Below are 22,819 nucleotides of genomic sequence, written 5' to 3' on the forward strand. Positions count from 1 at the left end.
TGGAAGGACCTGCACTAAGGCGCAGTGGCCTTCTGCTGAAGTCTGTGCCTGACTGCCGCTGACCTAGACCCCGGCACGACACCTGCATGGGTAACCTGTACGAACCCAGACCTTACACTGCAAACAGATCTGGTACTGGAACAGCTCAGTTAACATCCCCGAGTCATGTTTAAGCCAGGAACATTTTCTGCAGATGTCATTTTGCCTACGTTGGTTTTGCAGGCATAGCTGGAATTGATAAAGGTGTGGTTGGTGTTTCTATGGCCCTGGCATCACCTCGCCAGCAGAACTGAGCTGTAGACTAAGCTGAAACAGAAACAACGCTGCCAAATTCACTGGGAGAGTACACATGGAGCCCTGAATGAGCCTTCCTCTGCTAAGGCGTGCTGGCAAACCGGGATGCACAGAAATAGAGTGGGAAGAACTCAACCCTCAGCTTCAACGCATCACAGAAATGGAGTGGGAAGAACTCAACCCTCAGCTTCAACACATCACCGTTTGGAAAGAACAACGAGGGCTGCAAGTACCACGCTGGCAGGGGGACAATACCCTCTCCGTGGTCTCAGTGTTGTACAGGCACAGGTAAAGCAATGTCAGCTCACCCCTCTTTCTCCCCTCACCTCAAAAGCACAAAAAGTTACCAATGAACGCGCACATCAAATCCATACCTGGGATGCTAGTTATCCCACTGGTACTGCCAACGCTACAAAGTCTTATTAATAAATACAGTTAAGAACTACAGCCAGTTAAGAGAGAAACAGAGTTAATGATTAGTTTAGTTTTATTTTAGGTATTTCTCTCTCATATTTAGCATACAAACAAGGTGACAGGCTTGTAAGAGCGACTGGCTGGACAGCCAGATCCCCTTCCCTCCCCAAATCCGTATGCCTCCATGAATGCTGCAGTATCCTTTTTCCAGACAATAACCACAAGCCAATGAACGAACATTGTGTTTGTTTTTTTAATAAAGCACTGGTATGAGTGGTGTGAACAGCAGGGGTGCCGATTTCATGCTTCCCTGCTCTTGTAAACAGTGGAAAGGCAAAGAAGAGGAACTAACTCAATCACCGGATTATTCGTTATGGCTGACCATCTAACAGTGGCACCGCACATCTCTGGCTGCAACAGAGCCACCGAACAGCAAGAGCCTCTGAACCACAGGCAGCAATACCAGAGGCAACGCAAGCGCTGCTCATTGTACGGCTTTTCACTCTCATGTGACGAGCTCTGGGTCTCTGACAAGCACTGAAGTGAAACTCTGCAAGGACATGCACCTACAGCTGGGCTCACCCACGCATGCCAGCAGGCACAGAACTGCTTCTGGGTGCTCGCACTGGCAGGCAGGTCGTATATGTGCACATGTGCATGCACCAGCCATGCAAACTGCTGACAAATTCACAAACCGGACCCTGGAAATAATCTAGGTTTGCCCTAAATCTAGCAGAATAAACGCAGAGCGTTTCACAGAGTTGATGCACTTTGATACTGCACACTCTGGATTTCCTAAACCTGAAACTCTCTGGGCTGTTTCTCTCTTTAAGCACTGGGCAGCTTAGCCTGGGACATTCCAGGTTCTCGCTGGAGCGAGGCGTTCCCGCTCCGCTGCCTCCTGACGCCCCACGGGCTGCTCTGCAGGCCACCCCAGCCCAAAGGAATTCTGCACTGCACCTCGCTGAGCCCAGCTGCAGCCAGCACTGTCGCACAGGGGCTTTGCACAGCGAGATCACATTATTGGTACTAATCTCAAACACTTAAAGTGATGGATTACATAGTCCAAAAATACAAAATTGGTCTTAGAACTTGGCTTTAAGGCACAGCTGAGGCTATTTTTTACCTGCCTCTGACTTCTGCACTAAAAGCATGCTTTTGAATTTCTCTCCGCAAGAATGTTGAGGAAGGACAACTTCAAACAAGGTCAAAATGTGCAGAGATTCAGTGATCTTCAGAAGCTTGATTTTATCAGAGCACCGGCATCACTAGACATGGGAATTAAATCCTTCAAGCCAGAAACACTATTGTACCTTTTGGAGTCTGAATCCTAATGCCAGTGGGTGGAAGATGTCAATCCGGGTAGCAGTTCTTCCATTCCCTTCCTTTCCTAAAGGACTACCCCTACCTTGCTCAGTTCAATTAGGTACGATCCTACAACTTCTGTACGTTTATTCCAGACCATGAAGTTAAGCACTACCAGAAAAGGCTGCTTTAAAGACACGTAGAAAGTGTCCTCTTTATGAGCAAGATCCATGAGACTTGTGTTTATCCCTCGAAAAGTGGATACTGCATAAATAAATCAAGACAGTAGAAGGAACCAGTTGGATCCCCAGGCCTTTTTTCTGAAGGTAACGTGGGATCCTGCAAAGGATTCAGTCGGTTACAGGCCTTTGTGCTGTATAAAGCAGAAATTGGTGCAGATCTTTCCCTTTGCCCCAGGTAATGATGTAGGTGGGAAATAACTCCTTGTACTGTCCGATTTCAAGTGGTTCAGCAGGGCAGGACGAGAGGTGAATGGAGGATGGTTATTCTAGGTAAAGGGACTGGGGTGGGCAGTAGGAATCGCTTCACTGGTGAAGTCCTCACCATTCCTTGTGTAATTAGCCACTTGTCTATGGGCTCCATGTCTGAGTTCCCACCTTTACCTCTCCTCTGTGTTGAGAACAGAAAGGTCCATAAAGAGAGAAACCACAGCAACAACCCGTGATAAAGTAATATAACAGCAGCACGTTAAAAACTTCACATACACGTACACATAGAGAATTGCCTATGGTAGCTTCTGGCAGCAGCTGCATCCCCCTCTGCTGCCTGTCAGCTCTGTCCATGGAGGGACAGTCCTCACCCCGAGCTCTGCACTTCCTACAGACAGTTCACAGAATTTTAGCGCTCCCTCTAAGCTGTTGTTTAAAAAATATATATTTAAAATAGATCACTGACTAGTAATGAGGCTGATGTTTGTCATCTTCCTAGAAGAAGAGAAAGCGTAGGCTATACAACCTACTAAAATCAGTCGGACTTTACTGGAAACACTCGTATAACGCACTGTGGAGTTTCCCTTGTCTCCAAAGCTGTAAGCTGCAGCACACCCTGCTTACCTCCTCGATCTCAGCAGCCAGACTCTGCCTCAGCCTCAGCCTCTAACAGTACGACAGCTCTAACGATGGCGTTGAGCAGGAGGGTAAGTAATCGCAGTTTGCTGCAGCGTTCTGGCAGCCTTTCAAACTGCCCCTCTCGCAGAGCGGCAGAGGTTAAAAGGGCTGCTGATGCATCCAGTTCCATCCGTGCAGGCTGGCACAGCAACGCAAAGGCTCTCAAGATGGCTTCTTGTGCTTCAGCATCTTGCCCCCTGAGCCAGGCCCGGACGCAGGGTCACCTCTAGCTCTGGAGGGGTTTGCTCGGGACCGGCAGAGCGCAGCGGTTCCAACGCGAGCCACTGGCGTGTTTCTGTACCTCCACCCAGATACCCATCTACACGGGATGCCTCTCCTGTCCCCATTACCACAGACAACGGAGAATCAGCTGTAACCTTTTATGTCTCATTTCAGTACTTGTGCGGAGAAAAAATAAAAAGGGGAAATCACTCCAACTTCATCTACTATCTGTGTAACACTAGAGAATTGTTTCTTGGACACGTCTCCTCCGAGTTGTGATCATGCAACAACTCTGTGGCAACAAAAGCAATTCCCAACATGGAAAAGCAATATTAAGAAAACAGTGTATTTTTAGCTCATCTTGTTTCCAGCTGCTAAATCGTATTAAAAGACAGCTAATGCCACGTGACCAGGCATCTCTCTACAGACCATTCTGAGAATGACTACATTAGAAACGTCGGATGTGCTGGATTTTACCACTGGACAACTGTGCTGGAGCAAGACGCGTGTGAGGAATGTGCTGCGAAGCTTTTGGCTCCTCCCTAGAGCTGTTCTTAAATTAGCTCTCTACCCAAATTAACGCATGTCTTTCGTTTACTGAGCACTGCCAGTTTTCTCCTACACACGCTGGGGCTGGTAACTTTAGGAGAGTTTAATTTTTATTTCCTTCAAGGCAAGACACCCCCAAGCCTCACAACACTTGACAAAAAGCAGTGTTTACTAATTACTGAAAGACTGCATTTCAAAACAAGCTATTCTGATTACACGATACAGTCATCAGGACCTTTGAAAAGAGGCTGAAAGTCTCCACAATGTCTCAGGGCCCAAAGTTCCGCAATCTGTAAAGAGTTTGCCCCAAAAAACTTTGACCATCAGATTAGCTTAGACACCGCCCTTTGAACTGACAACACTTCAGGCAGAGCAGCAGCTACACTGGTGCGAATGACACGTCGCATTGGTGCCTCAAGCAGAATTAGCTGAGAACAAAAGTGTTAATAAATAAGGACACGACCCCGTGGTCACCAGAGGAATACAGCCCCCTTGACCAGCAGCTAAATGCAAGCCCCATGAGTTTGGTTAGCCAGGAACAAAGAGCAGAATCTCAAATCCTTTCCCAGGTCCCGCCAATAACTCAGCTCAGTGATACTGTGGGCTTGGGTTGTCACACTGGCTTCAGGAATTCCTCTCTCATCCCCCTTAATACACTTCTGTCCCTGCCTCCCCACGCTTCCCCCTTTTCCCTCAGTACTATGGCATCAATTTTTGTGGGACCACGTTTGAAACTGGCCATGGGGCTGACCTGGATTACAAATTACCCTTTTTGCAGGAGGACAGGGACAGGAACGAGCAGATGGAGCATCCCCCTGCCCAGCAAATTCATAAGAAATTATTGCTGAAGCTCTGCTACCACTGAACTATGGCCCAGGCAGGCAGGGAGCTGCGATCTGACCCCAGCTGGCTCTGAACACAAATTCTCCCTGGCTCAGAGCACAAGCTGCCAGGCATGCCAGCTGCCCTGAGCGCTCCCATTTCAACTTATGAAAGAACCAGGACGGGATCAGCCAAGGCATGGTGAGGAAATTGTCTACGGAGGGAGGCGTGGGCACGCTGCACTGGCTCTCCCATGCTCCACTGGCTCCGTCGTGCTCCCCAGTGGTCAGCTCAGACCAAAACTGGACTAGGAAAAGGGTCTGAACTTCCTCCGTCATCTAAAAACTTACACACAGTACAAAAGAGCAGGACAGTTACAAAAAGCAGGGTGGTAGAAAAGGGTGGAGGGATGATCTGAAAGCTCTTTTCACTTCTGCCTTCACCAAGGGATGCAGATAAAGCTGGCCAAGCTTGCTCTCTCAAACACATGTCTAGCATCAGCTGCCACAAGGTGACAGCGCATGGGCATCCTCTGCCCACCCCAGACAGCATGACCCTGCCCTGGGACAGACAGAACAGACTGCATGCAAGGGCAGTTATGGCAAGGCATGTGAAGCATTAAAGGTCCACATAATTTCTCTCCCTGTAACTTGCTCGGGTATCCATGCACTTCGAGCAAAGTCTAATAGATTAAGACTGCAACAACTTTCCCAAGCAAAAACAAACCAAGCAAATGCACGCTAGCGTTCACTGGATATTCCCTACTCATTCTTTTCAGCAGTGATTCCAGTCAAGGAGCTGGACCCCCCAGGCAAGCTGCAGGAACACAGGAGAAATTACCCACTATGATTTTGAAGTCTTTTAGGCTGGTGTGCTAAGTAGCAGCTCTTTAGAGATCATTACTGAGCAAGTGCTTTCTCCCAGATATCAATTTCAAAATAGCCAGTACTAGCACGTCGCTGGAATACAGAATGAGCAGTCTCAGTCAAAGCAGCTGCCTACAGCTCAGATTTCACACACAGCTTCAGATAACAAAACGCAGAGCAACGACCTACCCCTCCTGTGTTCTGTTTTCGAACATCCAGGGCAGACGCTAGTCCTTTGACAGCCTGTGGATCCTCATACGTCACGCTGAAAGAAAGCAACAAACCACAGAACTAGAAGGAAGTCCAGCAGTCACCCATGCAGAACGCACTTGCTACTCTCATTCACTCCCCCAGAAATCAGAATGCACATTCTTCTTCTTAACAAGACTTCAAGTGTACTAAGTGCCTTCCAAGAAAAGCAGTGGGCTCTGCATACAGACCGTCCATCGGTTTCAGTAAGCATGTCGAAGCAAAAAGACTGAGATTGGCACTATGAAAGGAAGGCTACGAGGCACCATAAGTGTGGCCAAGAACTAGCAGGGGACTATGAAAAGAGGCCTGATTACAGATTATGTTTTGCAAAGCTTTGAAGATGACATTTGGAAGCCTGAACTTGATGCATGCATAGGGGGAGGCAGAGAGAGACTTCAAGACAGATGAAACATAACTAGCAACCACAGCGAAGCACACAAAGCAGTGCACTATTTACAGAGGTGGGATTTTTAAAAAGCTTCTTAAATTGCTGTGCAAAAGGGAGATGTAGGCAGTCAGGTGACAGAGGCAACAGCATCATTTCTCAGAGCACAGTGGTGAACCACGAGCTGACGCAGACGCCAATACCTGCCCGTAAATCAGCCCCTGGGAGGAGCTGCGTGTCTGAGCAGGAGGAGCACTTTCCCCTCCAGCGCGCTGGCTTCTCCCAAGCTCTGAGCACAGCGCCCAGAGGCTCTCACCTACACACTGCGGCAGCTCCGACTCGCATCTTTACTGCTGCTCCATTTACACAGCGCACAATCCAAGGAAGATACAGCAATCCTCCCTTGTGAAATCGCGGACTGATGTGTGCTCCTTGTTCCATTAGCTCGCAGAAGGAGATGGAGGTGCAGTGTGGGAAGACTAGTTTCGTGCTTCATTTAGCACAAGAGACAGAGGGACCTCCATTAGGTCTCTCTGCAATGCATCTCCTTTCTGACTACACATTAGGGCGCTCAGCCTGAAATCTCCAGTGGTAACACACGCCTCTACAGTCGAGCTCGTCTTCACAACACTGATACTACAGCTGAGGCAGTACCAATAGCTATATTGATAACAGCAAATAAAAGATCCTAATAAATCTGCTAGCTCAAGTTTTCCAGAGCCGGTAAGTTTTTGATAATCTCCTAAGGTCTGAGCTGAACTATTTAACAAGCTTTCTTAGTTTGAGGCAAGATACTGATGATGTTCTGACTGCTGGTAGACACTACATCCTCCAGAATCTGAAACCAGAAGGAGGCAAGAAATAATATATGAAAAAAATACCTGAGCGTGTCTTTTACTGAATCTCACTTGACAGGGATCAAAGGATTACTTAATTAGTGCACAGATTTACTTTACATTAAAATAATTTGACCTGTTAAATGCCCTTGAAAGTGCCAGATTTGCAGCTCCAGAGATGTAAGCCCTATGCATATAAACAAATTAGGGATAGGATGGCAGCCAGGCAAGCTACACTGCATTTACAGCTTGCAAGTCTGGCTGCTGGGGCAAAGGGAGGATTTAACTGGATGGTAATTCTGTTTCCAGGCCCTTGATGACAGTAATTCAGTCACCAAAGCATATCCATGACCTTCAGGTGAAGGACCCTTATGCTCCTGTATCTCAAGCATTGGCTGGGTGGCCCGGATTACAAGCCTTTACGAAAGGAAGCATCTGCAGAAGTAAAGGCAAGTTCATTTCCAAGTTTCCAGTGAGCTCATTAAGACAGTCAAATAGCATTACTCAGCCAGTCTGCTCTGCGCAGCAGTAGGAACTTCTCCCCTTGCTCGTACTAATAATGACCAACAGGACAGGGATTGGATTAAAAGCACAAAAACATACACCAAAACTACTTTTTTAGTCTGAAATGAAGTCAAGAAGTTTCAGATGTACAGCGTTAGAAAACAGCAATGGCGTGACTCAAACAGCGCTAAAGACAAACTGCAACATACTTCTTTCGCTGCTCAGCCAAGGAACTGCCTCTTGTCTGTGCAAACATGTCGAAGTCATCACGAGGATTACAGTGCTGTAGAGAGCTGAGTGTGCCACTGACGCTGTTTGTACCCAAGTCTGCAACCAGAGGCAAAAAAAAAGCGAACCAGTGAAACAGCAAACCGTATGCAAGCACCATCGCCGCGACTGTGTAGGTGACAGAGGAGGTCATTAACAACACAGGGCAGCTCCAGATGTCGTCCAGTTCACAGTCACAGCACTGAGCACAGGTCTGTCCACAAGAGGCTGGAGGCTGCTGATCATGCATTTCTTAAAAGACAAGTGTCGAGATTGTCTTATTCCTCCTGGAAGCACCAGACCATAAGCGCTTCTCATCGAGAAGCCAGCTTATGGGAATTGGTGTGCACCTGCTGCCAATCTCATCCCGAGATGTTTGCTAGTCACTAACATGGTCCAAAATTTTGGGCATGGATACTAGTCTTCTCCACAACATTGTCTCTCAGCTATTGACTGTGAAACCAACAGTTTCAAATCAAGTGATACAATACCAGCACAGTGCTGAAAGAGGTGGAGAACCTTGAGTCAAAATCAAGTGATCCTATCAATCTTCGGTTTGACTTAAGGTAAAACACCTAGCAGTTTCATAAAACCTTTCATCGAAAGACTTCAAATATTGTTTCTAGGAGAGGATCCAGAACATTCACCAGACTGATTTCACAGAGAGCTATACCTAAGCAGAGATAAAAGTAGCAGTACAAGTTTTACCATGAATAAGAACCTGCACCCTTTCCTTCAGTCTCCTCTTTGGTTAATAAATCCCTCCTTTTGTGCCAGGCTGGTTCCCAATGACAGATCGCCACTGTGCAGGGGAGTGGAAAAGCCTTCCTCATCCTGTAAGTCACATACCCAAACCTTCTGAAGGCTACATGGCAGTTAAGCAGGCAGTGGAGAGCCAAAGGGAGCAGAAATTCCCTGACCCACAAGTGAAAAACAGCTCCTCGTAAACCCCAACAGCCCACTGCGATAAGGGCTTGTTCTGGGTGTTCAGGTCGGTCACAGGGACCTCAGCAGCCGCTCAGACTTGCTCCCACAATCACACACCCGGATCGCCTAGCAGCCCCTGCACGCTGTTCAAGACCCACAGACTAGTTAGGCTTGAAAAAGTCCACGCACTGCAGCCTGACGCTCGTCAGCACTACTCAGATCAGGTACTCACCAAGCCCTGCAAGCTGTGAAGAAAGTGAAGACGGGGGTGCTGAGTTTCCGACCATTGGGCTCACTACAGCTGGAGAGCCAGGACCCAAATCTATTAAGTTATCTTCTGTCACCTCATTCAGTACCTGCTGGGACACGAGAAACTCAGCAAGTTACACAGGCCAGAGATTTCTTCTTGCAGTGCAACATTAAACACCAAAAAATAATGAGTGCTTCCTAAAAATATGTCTCTTGCATACTGCCATATGAACAAGTCTGTTGGACACTACAGTGACAAGCGCAGAATAAAAAGGGTCAGCCACCAAAAAAACCTCAGTCTGACTGCTCAGCATAGCAGGAAACTCTCCTGGAGGTCATCTACATCTCTTCAGATTTAGCTAATGTGTCCATGCTCTCCACCTCTTTTAGCACTGGACCAACATCAGACCTAAGTCAGACTGAACTTGCTACCATCTTCCATGTTAGGTATAAACTGTTTTCAGAAACAAACCTTCTTCATCGTGACTAAAGTTGCAATGCAGAGCCTGTGCTGAAGTTTGCATCACACTGCAGTAGAAATGGCAAACAGGCAAAGTAAATAGAGGAAATGTTAGAAGAATGCAGAATAGAAAATGTAATAGTGCCACGTACGAATTCATCATGAACTCAGATCTTGAACACTATAAAACAACTATAAAATAGTTTTCACTGAAAGAATAATTAGAACTGTAACTCTTCAGCTTAGAAAGGGGCTGCTGAAAAAGGAGAGGAGAGAGGTTCCTAAACTTTTGAGTGGCATGAGGAAAATAAACATGAACAGCGGTATTGTAAGACACAGTGAAGAAGAATTAGGTGGAGCAAATAAAAATCATTGACTTGATCAAATGTAAACAAAATATTTATTATATAAATACCCACATAAATATGTAAAAATGTGTAGTGAAACTGTGGAAGTCACTGCTTAAGGACACTGTGAATGCCTAAAGTCCACATAGACTCAAAAGCAATCAAAAAACTTAATAGAGGAAAGAAAATCCATCAAGGACTGTAAACACAGAGACGTTTCAGTGCAGTGTCTTCCTGAGTTAAAAGTTGTCACTTGCCATTTGCCATCTCATTATGTTCTTTTCCTGGTATCTACTATTAGCCACTACAAGCAGGACACAGGGCTGGACAGGTAAAAGGTCCGTTACTACTGATATTAGTATGGCAAGGACATTAGTATGGCTGCTGATGTAACAAATGGAGTTCGGTACTTACTCCATTGCTGGTATTTTGTGTTGTACGTCCCGATCTGTATCGTTCAAATCTGTTTAGAAAAAAGCGAAACACCAACATGGACTATCAAAGCCACCAATAAACAACGAAAAACACAAGTTTGTAACAAAGCCACGACATGCTTGCCACTGAACTTCGTTTTCGTTTGTTCAAGAGGGAACCCTGAAAGCTCTAGCTCCAGGCCAGGACAAAGGGAGGACAGCTGCAGAAGTTGCATTCTTGGCCAATGTGGGTATGAAGCTGACAAATCTGATCTTGCAGCACCACATGCCAGAAAAACACAGTAGGATTTGTCTTTGGTGTTTTGTTCTTTTTTCATTAAGTGCTTCGTGACAGACTATTCTGCTAGCCAAGGGACAGGAGGAACCGCAGCAAGACTGATGCTCCCAGCTCAACCAGCTGAGCGCCGCAGCAAGTCTTACTCCCACTTAACAGCTCCCTCTTGCTGCAATAGATGTAAATTAGAAGCTGTATGCACGCTAGCACAGCCCTAGCCCAGCAGCACATGGCAAGAGAAACAACAATTAGCAGAGTCAGTTCTTAAAACATATCTAGGTCAGCTCAAGGATCGTCAGAGCCTACGTTCAAATAGGTTGGTACCTCCCAAGAATGAACAGCAATGATGTTGGATAGAAGTCCTCAGACTTCTTAGGAGAAGAAGTCTGGTGAGTCAAGAGCTGGTCACTTCTCTACTCCCTCCCCAACCAGCTGTGTATGTGGGGCCGCAAACCCAAACCCAGCTTTCATGAACTCAAAAAAGCAAGGGGAGCTACCTCCTCCTCCTCCCAAGGCCTGTCTGAGGCCAGTCGGATCTCCTTCCTCACCAGGAAAAGCACCGTGATTTCTCTGAGGTTAGAATTTTTCCTCATTTAAAAGTAGTTTCATAAGTAACCTCTCTTTTCAGTAAAAAACCCGTAATATTCATATAATCCCATGGGTTTTCTTCCAGGTGAACAAAATACAACAGGGAATCTCAAGCAAACTAAAATGTTTTCTCAATGTAACAGAAGAAAACGCAGACTTTAAAGGCAGCAAAAACAAATTCAGGCCCAAATTTCAATTTTAGGAAACTGTGGGTGTCTACTATTACTGGAAATCCTTAGCTGGAAACCTAAGACACCTCCCACCTCATATTTCTCACCCAAAGGCTTATGAACCGCATGTTCGTTTACATCCAAAGCTTCACAGCGAAGGCCAGAGCTCCTGCCTGAGTCACCGACAGAGCTCAGTCCCCGCACTAGAAATCGGCGTGATGAATGTGGAGCTTTTGGAATGGCAGAGGAAGAACTGGAATTTATCAAAACGCTCAGACTGGTGCAGCTATTCTACGGCAAATAGCTTGCTAACATCACTCAGCTCACCTTTCTGTGTGTAATGATTACAAACGCATTAGCCTCAGTCAGCCAAGTCGCCGATGGAGGAAAATAGAAAAAATATTACGGGTGACCAGACTAAGCCTCAGCGACAGTTCCACTCTGCCACTTGTAGAATCATGCTTGTGCATGAAACACATACCATTTCACATAAAAAGGCAGCATTTGTTTCAAAGTATGCCCCGATCTCCTCTGAACAGCTAAATCAAAGACAAAATTGAGGCCACTGAGTCTTCTTTCCAGCCTTTGCCGTGACAGCACAGATTCACAGATCCAGAGTCTAATTTATTTTTAAAGGCTTGAGAAACAAAGCGCTGTGCTAAGAGCAAGGAACAAAGGGTACTCTTTAGTGCCTCACTCCCCAGGCCTGTCATTAAGGGGAAGATTAAACTTTCCCAAGACCGCCGTATCACGTGCCGCCTGCTGCAGCAGATGTGGCTGACAGCGCCTTTGTCTAACATGTCGAAAGTCCTATGACCCAAGTCCTGCCCCTGGGGATGATTCCTGCCGGCCAGCTCTTCAAAACCTTCGCTCTGCGCAAGACAGGCTTTTATCAAGATTTTAAGTGTTACTTAAAACCAAAACCCTCCCGTGCATGAAGGTCACGCCCATCCCAGACAGCTCCCCTTGCAGCAGCGTTGGAGGCAGAAAGCTCAGAGATCAGAAGACCGAGAGAGCTCACGGGAGCCTCCCGTAGCCAGGAAGCAGCACAAGCATTTGTGCAGAGCCCGAGATAGCAACTGGAACCAGCGACGGTGGCTGTGCTATTTTCGGTCCCAGGTGCCTACATCTGTACAGCACTGCACCACAGGGACTTGCAGGCTCAGGTCTCTGCTAGCTCAGAGGGTTTTGCACAAGGTTGCCCTGCATTTTATCTATATGCCCCACAAAAATTTAATGGCTAGGACCAAAAACAAAAAGTCATTGTATTAAATGAAACAAAGGAAACAGCAATGTCACTATAAAAGACCATAAAAAGACTTTGTAAATCCTTTCTGTGGTTTGGTTCTCTGCTTTTTGTTATATCAGACCATTGGCCCAGATGGCCCAATCTTGTCAACTGACCTATTCTACACTTCAGTGAAAACCCAGAATGAATGGAAAAAGTAGATGGATACCTTTCGTATCTGAGGAAGACGTTATTTAAATCATCATTCACATGCAGCAGTTCCTCTGTGACTTCTTCATTGGACACTCGTGAGATAAGCTCCACAATTCTCTGCTGCATAGCTCTACAGGTTCGGTTCAGTTCCTAGGAGGAATGCATTGGGCACACACATTCTGATAAGCAGCTAGCAATAAGGAGATTTAGTTGAGCTCTGTTCACAGCCAAACATATCCCCCAGCTGAGAAATACTAAGACAAGTCTATCTTTGCATGATTAAATGTCACCCAAAAGCACATCTAATCAAACATGCCCTTCAAGAGACGATGGCATAAAACCTCGAGAGCCTATTTACAATTCAACATCCTGATTTTTCTTCAACTCTGAGCACTTCAGAAAATAAATATCTGTATTTTAGTGATCTGTTTTAAGAATAAAACATGTTAATACAACAGCTTTCCAGAAGAGAGCTTCTAAGCAAAATTCAGTCTGCTCTTCTTGGCAATACCATCCTTAAAAACTAAAAGGAGCACATGGTGGAACCAGCGGGGAAAAAAAGTTCATCAAGGCTACCACCAGTAGCTAAGTGTGTGCGAGGAAGCGAAGTGTCTGGGGACACAGACTTACCAGCTACTGAGAACATGAGGGTGAACACAGAGCAAGGAGCAGGAGCATGCAAAGGTGAGTGCTCCACACACGCTTCAGTAGTGAACTATACACAGAAAGATCCCCTTCAACTGAGCGAGTTCAGAGACAAGAGACTGCAAAAGGCAGTGGAGAGTTCCAGAAGAAAATTTCAAAGAATATAGAGTAAGGGCATATATTGTAGAAGCCCCTCATGCCAAGCAATCTAGATTTGAATTTGCCTAAACCAGGAGTTCTCATGCTTCCAGGTCATCTCTTCCATCACCAATTACTTAGCAGAAATCTTTACTCCTGAAAAACCTCAAGACCAAAGGTCACAACCGGTCTGTTGAGGAAGAACTACAAGAAGAAACGTGACATATGGCGTGGCGCCACTGACTAGGCCCGTGGTTTTACTTCAATAAGCACTGACATTTCAACTAAAGCACATCCCTCTGTCATCTCCCCCTCCCCCCAGCTCCACTTCACAGCAAAAATTCAGCACTAAACAAGGATGACTTGTTGGTACACAACCTTCCGGATGAAAGCAAAAATGTGTTTGTTTTCCTTGCTTGGTCTGACATCCTAAGCTCTGGATAAATTTCACCTAGTGCAATCCAGCTGCCTTAACAGCTTGAGGAATGTGTTCTCCAATGTCAGTTTTGATCCCATCACTTTAGAAGCAGATTGTGACATTTCAGAGGTTTGTTTGCTGCCTTTCCGAGAGGGCTGACAGTACCTATCTATTCTGCTCAGAGCTGGCTCTCTAGCAAGCTGTTTACATTTGATTGTTGGAGAAAATGTCAGGAATTATTTAAGGAGGAGGGCTATATAAACCTCAAAGCAAGGAGTCCTTGCACGCAGCACCCGGCTCACAGCTTTCAAAAGACTAACCATCCTTTGTGATCAAAAACGGGTTCTCCCCAGCTCTGTGATACAGATTTAGGATGCACCAGTCAAAGAAGGGAACCAGCTGGAATAAAGAACCGTTGCTGTCACTCCATTTTATGATCAAGTTCCTTCACCTTAAAGCTATGCTGTGAGGTTACGCTGTCAAGACGTTAGTAGTTGTTTCTCAGTGTAGGCAAACTGTTCTACGCTGGTTTGGTCTGTCGTGGTTTCCTGGAAGCTTCTTTTGTTTTGAGCACTCCGACCCAAACGGGCAGTAACTGAAAGGCTCTTTATTGCAAAGCCTCTCATCAGCTGCCATGATGGCTCCGAGACAAACACACAATACCGCTGCATGGGAGAGACCAGTTTTTGGATGGATTTCAAACTCTGATGTATCACAGAGAGCAGTTCCCTCCTCCAAATGTACTGCTGTGGGAGCCCATCCTCCCTGCTGGAAGATGAAAACAGAAGCCTATTTCTGAAGCTATGGAAAGGCAAATAGCATGTTAAGGGCAGCAGCTGGAATGCTAGATCACAGTATTCCTCATCCATGTTGCATGTCGTACTGTATTACTTTCCTCAGACAAAAGGGCACCCTGCTACCACCGGCCTGGGGAAACAGGTATGAAGCCTGAGACATGAGCTCAACGTATCATTTTCCCTCTTGAGATAATAAATGCTGCACTGGACTGAGACTTTCCGCAAAGAAATCCCTTCTGATTACCCAGTCCAGCCCTCCGGACAGGATGAAACTTCGCCTGAGTGCCTGCCTTAAGACACTACCTTCAGGAGAAGCTACAGATCATCTTCTGGAAAGACAGTCAGTTCATATTTAATACTTCAAGTGGCAGAGAATCCACAGGCCCTTGGTAATATTTAGTCCAGCTGGAAACATGGAGTGTTTTTTTCCTGCATAGTGACTGGAAGTGTCTTGACACTGTATGAGTGATGATGGAGGATGAACAAGCAGCAGAAACACTCGGGGCTTACAGAGCCTATGGCAATTCTAAGCTGCTCTGTGGTAAAGGACACCTTATATTCAACACTGGGAAAAATTTCTAGCTACATGGAGAAGAAAGCACTGGAACAAGTTTCAAGGGAAGCTCAGAAATCCTTGTCACTGGAAGCCTTAACAAATGAGGAACATCAAGTGATGAGACTAACGAAGGTCAAGCACAGCCCACATTCATTACGTAAACCAAGCAAAGTAAGGCATTGAAGTGAGCTACAACTAAAAGTGCACCCTCCAGCAAGCCTCAAGCACCGAAAGGATCAGAATCATATTTGCTAGGAAACTGTTACCTGGAGTAACTCAAGGTCTGAGGAATCCTCTTGTCCAGGTACCATTTCTGTCAGCATTTCAGACATGACTTTTGTATTCCCACGAACAATATCCAGTTCACTGCGCAGCCGGGCAATCTAAATTAGGGTAAAAAGACAGCAAAATACTGCATAATTTTTTGGTTTAAGCAGATCATTTTCAAGAACTGACTTTGTGATACCTCTGGTTCTGCCTGACTTGATATCTGAGGCTCCAGACATTCTACCAGGGAAAAAAATACAAAGATAAAAAGTTTACCCAGGAGAGAATTTTAGAAAGGCAACTGAAAAAGAAAAGAACTTTGTAGAACCACTCGCTATCATCACAAACCCAGATGTGCTATGCTTGCATGGAAGGGAAGCAATCGAAAACAGCAGCTAAAAACAGACCTCAGTTGCAGTACGCCCTGCGTGCCTCACTCACGTGTGGGGAAAGATGTACAAATTGTGAGCAGCATCTTTGGCTCTGAAGTTGTTATTTTTGCAGAGAGAAAAGAAGATAGTGTATTAGGGCATTTGCAAGGGTCTTAGGGATGCAGGCTTAACTCCCTGTTAGACTTCCTGCATCTGCAGACATTCTGTGCCTTTAAAGGAACAGAGCTCACGAGAAAAACTGCTAACCTACTGCACAGCCACTGAGTGGACTGGTAGATCAGATTGCGAGGTTTCGTAACTGCTGCCATTAGGAGCCCACACATACAAACTGAAAGCTTAGACTTTACCATATAATAGGAGGAAAGATTACTACGTAGAACCAGACCTAGGAGGCAATCAAAGTCAAAAGAGTTAAAGTTCCTCTGCAAATTGGTTTCTAATATGATCTGCTGAAAGAGTCTCACCCAGAAGAATCATCATCCCAATACCTGTTCTGAATTAGCCGTGATGGGACCAGTCACGTTCAGAGCTGGGGCCTGAGGAGCAGAATACGCCGTTGGAGAAGATGAAGAATAAGAACTGGTGCTCATCCTTTGCTGAGACTGTGAATTGTGCATATTTGCTGCAGGATCAACTTCAGGAACACTCTGCCACATCAGAAAGACGGGAGTTCAAAAGCTGAATTGTGACAGCACTTGCTTTGTCAGCAACCTCAGGCCAAACATGCTCAAATATAGAACATAATTGCACCTTGTGGGAAAGGTCAGTGTAGTTAAAAGAACAGACTGGCAGGCCAGCCCATAAACAGACAGCTGCAACAAAAATGCATGCCTATCTCTTTTGACCCAACCCACACGCATTTAGGTCAATTTACCTCTACAAGAAAAGTGAGAACCAAAATAAAAACAAGAGCCAGAGATAAACAAACTATTTTAAAGTAAGAATTAAGTTGCAGGCTTACAAAAAATGATGTGATACATCAGAAACTGGATTTAATTAATTTTGACAGAAGAATTGTAATCTTTCAGTCCTTGATCACTTGCATTTATTACTTCAAAGACTCATTAACTTAAGTTTTCAGAGTGAATAATCAGAACACCTGCGATCATTAAGTTACTTCCTAGCAGCAGTTCCATCAACTTTACAGACCTAGCTTTTCAAAGGTGTAAAGATCTCACTCCACTATGGAATCAATGAGATTCAGACCCTGTACATCTCTAAAAGCCAGGCAGGCTTTGGTTCAGGGTTATCACCAACAGAAACAACGATACTTTTGAGCAAAAGAAGTAAGTCTCAATCATATATCCTGCTGGACTCTCTCCGAGCAAATCAGCTGCATTTGTCTGGTGGTTTTGTGGTACAAGACAAGCGCACAAACCTCCTCCAAACCCTTTTCTCAGATTGATGTTTGACTCCAGGGAGGACATACCATTAGCTCATCAGCCTGCCAAATGCAGCTGTATTATGCTTCTCCTACGTGCCCTTTCACTATTAAAAAAGTCCTTCTAGATGTGACAAAATGAGCCAAATTCAGAAAAACAGGAGGGGAAAGAAGGGCAGTTACCCAGCTATTTAGATATCTGGAATGGCAATGCTGCAGCTTACCCTCTGCGGTGTGTGTATTGGAGACAGAGCATCAAGATCTGCCATGGGAAACTCGATGCCTTTCCTCTTGAGTTCTTCATAAATATGCACTACGCCAGTTAAATCAGGGCTACTTCGAAAGGCATCAGCCCAAGCCTGGAAAACAGGAGGGATTATCCAGAAAACTTCCAAACGAAGTTCCAGCTCCACCCTGACCTCAGATACTGACTACAAAAGTTTTCACGTGTTTCAGCTTCAAAGGGAAGCTTAATCATAAGATCTGGTCTAAAACATCCTGCAAATATTACTAAGACAGCCACATACACATTTTATTCAAATATAAAACAGATAGGAACCCAGTGCACAGTAGCTATGTCTAGCCCCTGACATCATCAACATCTTCCAATGCAAACGAAAGCCTCTTCCAATCTCCTCTACATAGCAGTGACAGCATGCTGATCTTTTCTTGCATCTTCTATGGCCAATGACTCATCGGAAAAAGTCTGCGTGAAAGATTAAATTGATCTAAGCAAAATTCATAAAGTCATACAATAACGTTAGGTAATCTCAATTTATTTTGTGAAACATCCTCATTTGTTGCCAAAGCAAAAACACAGCTGTCAAGTTTTCTTCAGTATTTTATTTGGACCAAACTTAAACAAAAAAAGGTGGTTTCTGAGGTTCCTGTATTGTGAAGCATGCAGTCCCCCGAGCAGCAGAACTAATGAAGCCTGGGTTCTTACCAAGCATATCCAACACTTCGACACCCTGGTGTGTCAGAAAGAACAAGTTTAAAGGGAGAATTTCCCACAGCCAGAACACTCATAATATCGCTCCCCCATGAATTCTCTGGTGTCTAGAAAGACTTCAATTCACGTTTGAGCTTTTCCTTCAGTGGGAGTACTAAGTGTTTCTCCTCGCTAGCCAGCCTCCTGTACTCAAGATGCTGCTAAGAGCGTAGTATCTCAAAAGTCTCTACCCTCTTTCACTTCTGCTGGAAATTAGCCAAGTATTAAAAATTCAGGGGAAGGAAAAATTGAAATATTATGACTCAATTAAAAAACGAAGCATTCCACAAACCCCCACATATGTGAGATAGAGCATCAGTGTGCTGGATTCAGAACTACTGCGAGACGTGTGCGTGGGCTCTGAACTTAATTCATTTAGTCACCACTTTTACACTAGTTCTTTGACTATTTTTAATTTAAAAGCTGTTTTTAACCACTTCTTATATTTGAGAGGAGAGAAATCAAAGATAGCAATGCAAGGTAAGAAAGAGCATTTCCCATCCTACGTGCCTAGGAGGCAACCCGTTCTCAGTTGCAAGCTAACAATTCTAGGTTTGCTTCTTAGCTTTGTTAAGAGTAAATTATCTGCATCAGATGTTCTGATGCAGTGCAAATACAAACAGCCTTACTTGAGCCAGAGAAAACAGTTCCAACTGCAAAGAGCCATTCTGTTTCCTTGGAAGTGACCTTCTAAACCATCCCTAATTCTGACGGAGATATTGACTGCACTAGTAACTCTGCCTCTGCACTTTCTCCGCATTTGCCATTTACAGAAGAAGTCATCTGAGTGATGCTTCTACATAATGGTGTTCCCCACTTCAACTCTATTTGCAAGTAAGAGTGAAAAACGTTAGGCAAGGGACGGTCTATCTAATAATCACTCAAAAGAAAAGTAGAGGCAAATTGATGCTGCATTGCTGCCCCCAACTTTTAATGAGGCTTGTTCGTCCAGGAGGACGTACTAATGCATCCCTGTTTCAATGGCTTCCTATAGATTTTGTCATAGGCACTAACGACAGTGAACTCACTTCATTTGCACTCTACGTTTTTAATATATTCTCTCTTCTGCAAGCCTCCTCCCTGGAGAAAGGAGACACTTCCATTTGTATTCTTCTTCAGCCGAGCTGGGAACATTATCTACATTACTGTGTCTCTCAGAGGTCACAAGCAGGACTGGGCACTATTGTCCTAAGTGCTGTCTACACACATTGTAAGACAATCCCTGTCCCAGACAGCTTACAATTCAACTAGGCAACAGTAATATTAGCTCTACTTTACAGATAAGGAGCTACAGACAGAGCTTAGGAGGCTTGCCCATTGTCCAAACAAGTGTGTGACAGAGGTGAGATTGAATTCAGATCTTCTAAGACTTCGGACCAGCCTATCAAAGGTAGATGCTTAGGGATGCTGCTGTATAAATCCCACCTGGCACCTCAGTGTGTCCAAGCAGCTGAATTAAATACCATTGCAAATCTGGCCCCTAAATCAGTGACCATCACAAGACGATTTTTCCAGTGTGAGACACTTTTTAACACATGTACCCTCCAAAGAATTTGCCGTGCCACTAGAAGTTTCCCCATGCTTCGTCTTCGATGACAGTGCTCAGCTACTGGGCAGCAGCTGGTATGAACTCTCAGGTGGTATGCAAGCCCTTACCAGAGGCACAGAAGTAACGAATGCTCCCAAGGCCTTTTAGCAAGGTGAAGAAGGAAGGATAAGCAATAAGTAATACACGCTAATTCATGCATGCTGGCAAACAGGTTGAGAAAGTGAGACACAAGATGCTCAACATCTCAAAACAGCCAAGTCTCTAGACAAGAAATCGGATGGCAGCTTTATCCACCCTTGCTATGGAAAGACCCACGATTACAAGAGCTGCATGGCTGAAGACATGTGCGGACTGTGCAGCTTTTTTCCATGCTTCCAAGTACTATCAATCCTCTCATTTCTGTTCTTATTAGTTCCCTGATATCAAACTGTAAAAAGCCCACAGAAGGGGATAAATATAATGTTAGTGGAGCAGAGCTGAGAAGAGATCGGCCCCCTGGAACGGAGTTAACACCAACCGCAGGGAGCTCTAATGAGCAAAGTCTAAGCTGAGCAAAGCAGTCACGACGTACGGGATATTTTGGGTGTGCGTGTCCACAGGGCACCTGAGATGAGTGACTGCAATCATTTTCCCCAACTTGTCAGGCAATCTGGAAAACAAGGTCCCCTACCACCTCCAGCTAAAGAGACACGAACAGAACCCACCCACAGGCAGCTTTCATAATTCTCAGGCTTTTTATACCAAAAGGCATTTAGTACCCAGAGTGAGCCTTTTAGCTCTACTGCACTAAGTCTACTCAGATAAAGCTCTGTTTAAAACACTGAGGCAATGACTGCGGCTTTTTGGTTCCGTTACAAACCCTTCCATCTTAGTTGCATTGACGACTGGGAATCCACTTAAATCCAGGACCCAGCAGAACCAACCTTCTCTAAAACTGCAGCAGACAGCATGGAAACTGTTTCTCTTTATGGACAGCGTTTAACCCCATCTCCTGGTCACTACATGCCTCAGCTCTTCCACCAAAGCAGGCAGACACCCGAGGGCTCAGGCAGCTGAACATGAATTGCTTTTAATAACTTCAATAATTTTGTGCTTTTTTTTATAAAAAAAACCCCTTGAGATCAGAGACCAGAAATAAAGACACAGACCCCAATGCAATGCCCACCTAATTCCCCCACCCAGCCTATCTCCTGTTCAGAAATCACCTATTTATATTGTCATGTCTTATCTATCTATATCTAACAAATAAACCAGCAGAAATGCAACTGCATGCTTTGCCACAAAAATCAGAAGTATATTTGGAAAACTATGCTGCACATTTGTAAACACCTTCCCACAAGAACCACTGCAGCAGGTTTATATCCTTTTAAATACGCAGTGTCTTTTAGTCTCTGGTGTACGCAATAGCCTGTAGGAGCTTAGTGATAAAGCTTCCCATAATTGTCAGATTTCCTCCAGGCAGGCACCAGTGTTTCCTTATGTGATGCTAATGGTTTGTGGAATTAACATGGCTGTTTATTGTTCTGCTGCACAGAAGGAGAAGTGGCAGACAGGCCTACGTCTGAACCTCCCCACTGCAGGCAAGGATCTGACAGCGCAGTTTTACTGCACAATAACCAGAGAAAAGACACCAAAACCATTTTAACTCCTATACGGTCATTTACTTTTCTATAACCATCTTTAAAAGGAATTCAGAACGCTTTCTAATGGAGGGAAACAGCTCCATTTTACGGTCAGGGAAACAGACACGGTGAGGTAAGTGTTCTGCAACTGACAGCGAAAGCGCGATCCTCTAAAATTTCCCGGCCTCAGATGACAAGCCCATCACAGAAGCAGGTCTCCAGCTTCTAGATGTGACTGTTCAATTGCAAAGCCATCCATTTACCTTTTATTAAGCCCTTTTGTTTTACAGCAGAGTGCTACCTCTCTAATTAGAATCCAGACATTTCTCCCCGGATAAAGCACCTATGCGTGTGCAGGTCTGCCCCTCCCTGACAATCTGGATATATTGTTTGTTTTTACATATAAAAAACTTGCCACGTTTTTAATGATGACAGCATGTTCAGCGATGCGTAGCACTGAAGCAGACAGTCCTTATTTCAGGCAGCAACATATGGAAGCAGAGACAAGCCGTGTACCTGAATCAGCGCTAGTACTTTATCCTGTACAATAGTGGGGGGATTATTCTTGGGCGAGATGATTTTCACCAGAACACCATCTATGAAGTCACGGTTTGCCACTAAGACATGAAAGCGATGGCCACAGTTCTTCACACAGGTCTCCAACACCTACACACACACAAAAGAACATTCATTGTTGGAGCAAAGCTTGATCACACATGCAGCACCTATGTGGTTGGTTTCTGATTTTGGTTTTCTTTTTATTTTAAAATTTTTGATGGGAGGATGAGAAGATGGAGGAGAAATTACACTGACACACTTTATTCTTCTTTTCTTCCTCAATTTTACCAAAAAGCTTCCTCTCTACACACATGTTTAGATGTCCCTCACCCACCATTAACATCTCGGGCACTTTTGTGGTCTACCTTTGCCTGGTTTCAAGTAAAGAAATCTAAAGTTTCTTCCTCTCCATAGCAGAACTTTCCAACCTGTGCAGCTGAACAGCTAAGTACACAGCATCCCATCAAGCGCAGGTAAGACAGAGGACATCCTGTCACAGTGAAATATTATCATGCTGTGGCACTCCACCATTTTCTATGTAGCTGGAACACAGCTGGACCCAGCTGCTCTGAGCTATAAGCCATGTTTTAGAGTTGGGAATTCAGGTGAATGATCTTCACTCATTCAAAACACTCCCTTGTGCATGCTCTGACAGGTTATACTTTGACACATTTTCCCCCTGCAACCTAGCTAGAGGCACCTTCCACTTGCCATTCAACTGCCATGGAAGAACAGCTGTTGATTTTTCTCTGAAGAACACGATTAGCATGGA

General features: G+C 45.0%; 1 protein-coding gene across 6 annotated transcripts in view; it reads right to left on the reverse strand.

Moving 5' to 3' along the window:
• The window catches only part of TOM1L2 (target of myb1 like 2 membrane trafficking protein), a 58,959-nt gene that overhangs the window by 13,256 nt on the left and 22,884 nt on the right, over positions 1-22,819 (reverse strand). For 2 of the 6 annotated variants that reach the window (XM_075436045.1, XM_075436043.1), the window contains exons 4-12: positions 22,006-22,155; positions 17,552-17,686; positions 16,435-16,593; positions 15,554-15,670; positions 12,750-12,883; positions 10,241-10,289; positions 9,003-9,126; positions 7,786-7,903; positions 5,789-5,864 (exon numbers count right to left, since the gene is read on the reverse strand). In XM_075436045.1, the coding sequence (XP_075292160.1) occupies positions 5,789-5,864; positions 7,786-7,903; positions 9,003-9,126; positions 10,241-10,289; positions 12,750-12,883; positions 15,554-15,670; positions 16,435-16,593; positions 17,552-17,686; positions 22,006-22,155 (1,062 nt within the window). Of the gene's footprint in view, positions 1-2,577; positions 2,644-5,788; positions 5,865-7,785; positions 7,904-9,002; positions 9,130-10,240; positions 10,290-12,749; positions 12,884-15,553; positions 15,671-16,434; positions 16,594-17,551; positions 17,687-22,005; positions 22,156-22,819 lie in introns of all 6 variants that reach the window. The other 4 variants (XM_075436044.1, XM_075436042.1, XM_075436041.1 and 1 more) reach the window with 3 other exon arrangements.

The sequence above is a fragment of the Opisthocomus hoazin genome, chromosome 15 (genome assembly GCF_030867145.1).
Source record: "Opisthocomus hoazin isolate bOpiHoa1 chromosome 15, bOpiHoa1.hap1, whole genome shotgun sequence".
NCBI classification, from domain to species: domain Eukaryota; kingdom Metazoa; phylum Chordata; class Aves; order Opisthocomiformes; family Opisthocomidae; genus Opisthocomus; species Opisthocomus hoazin.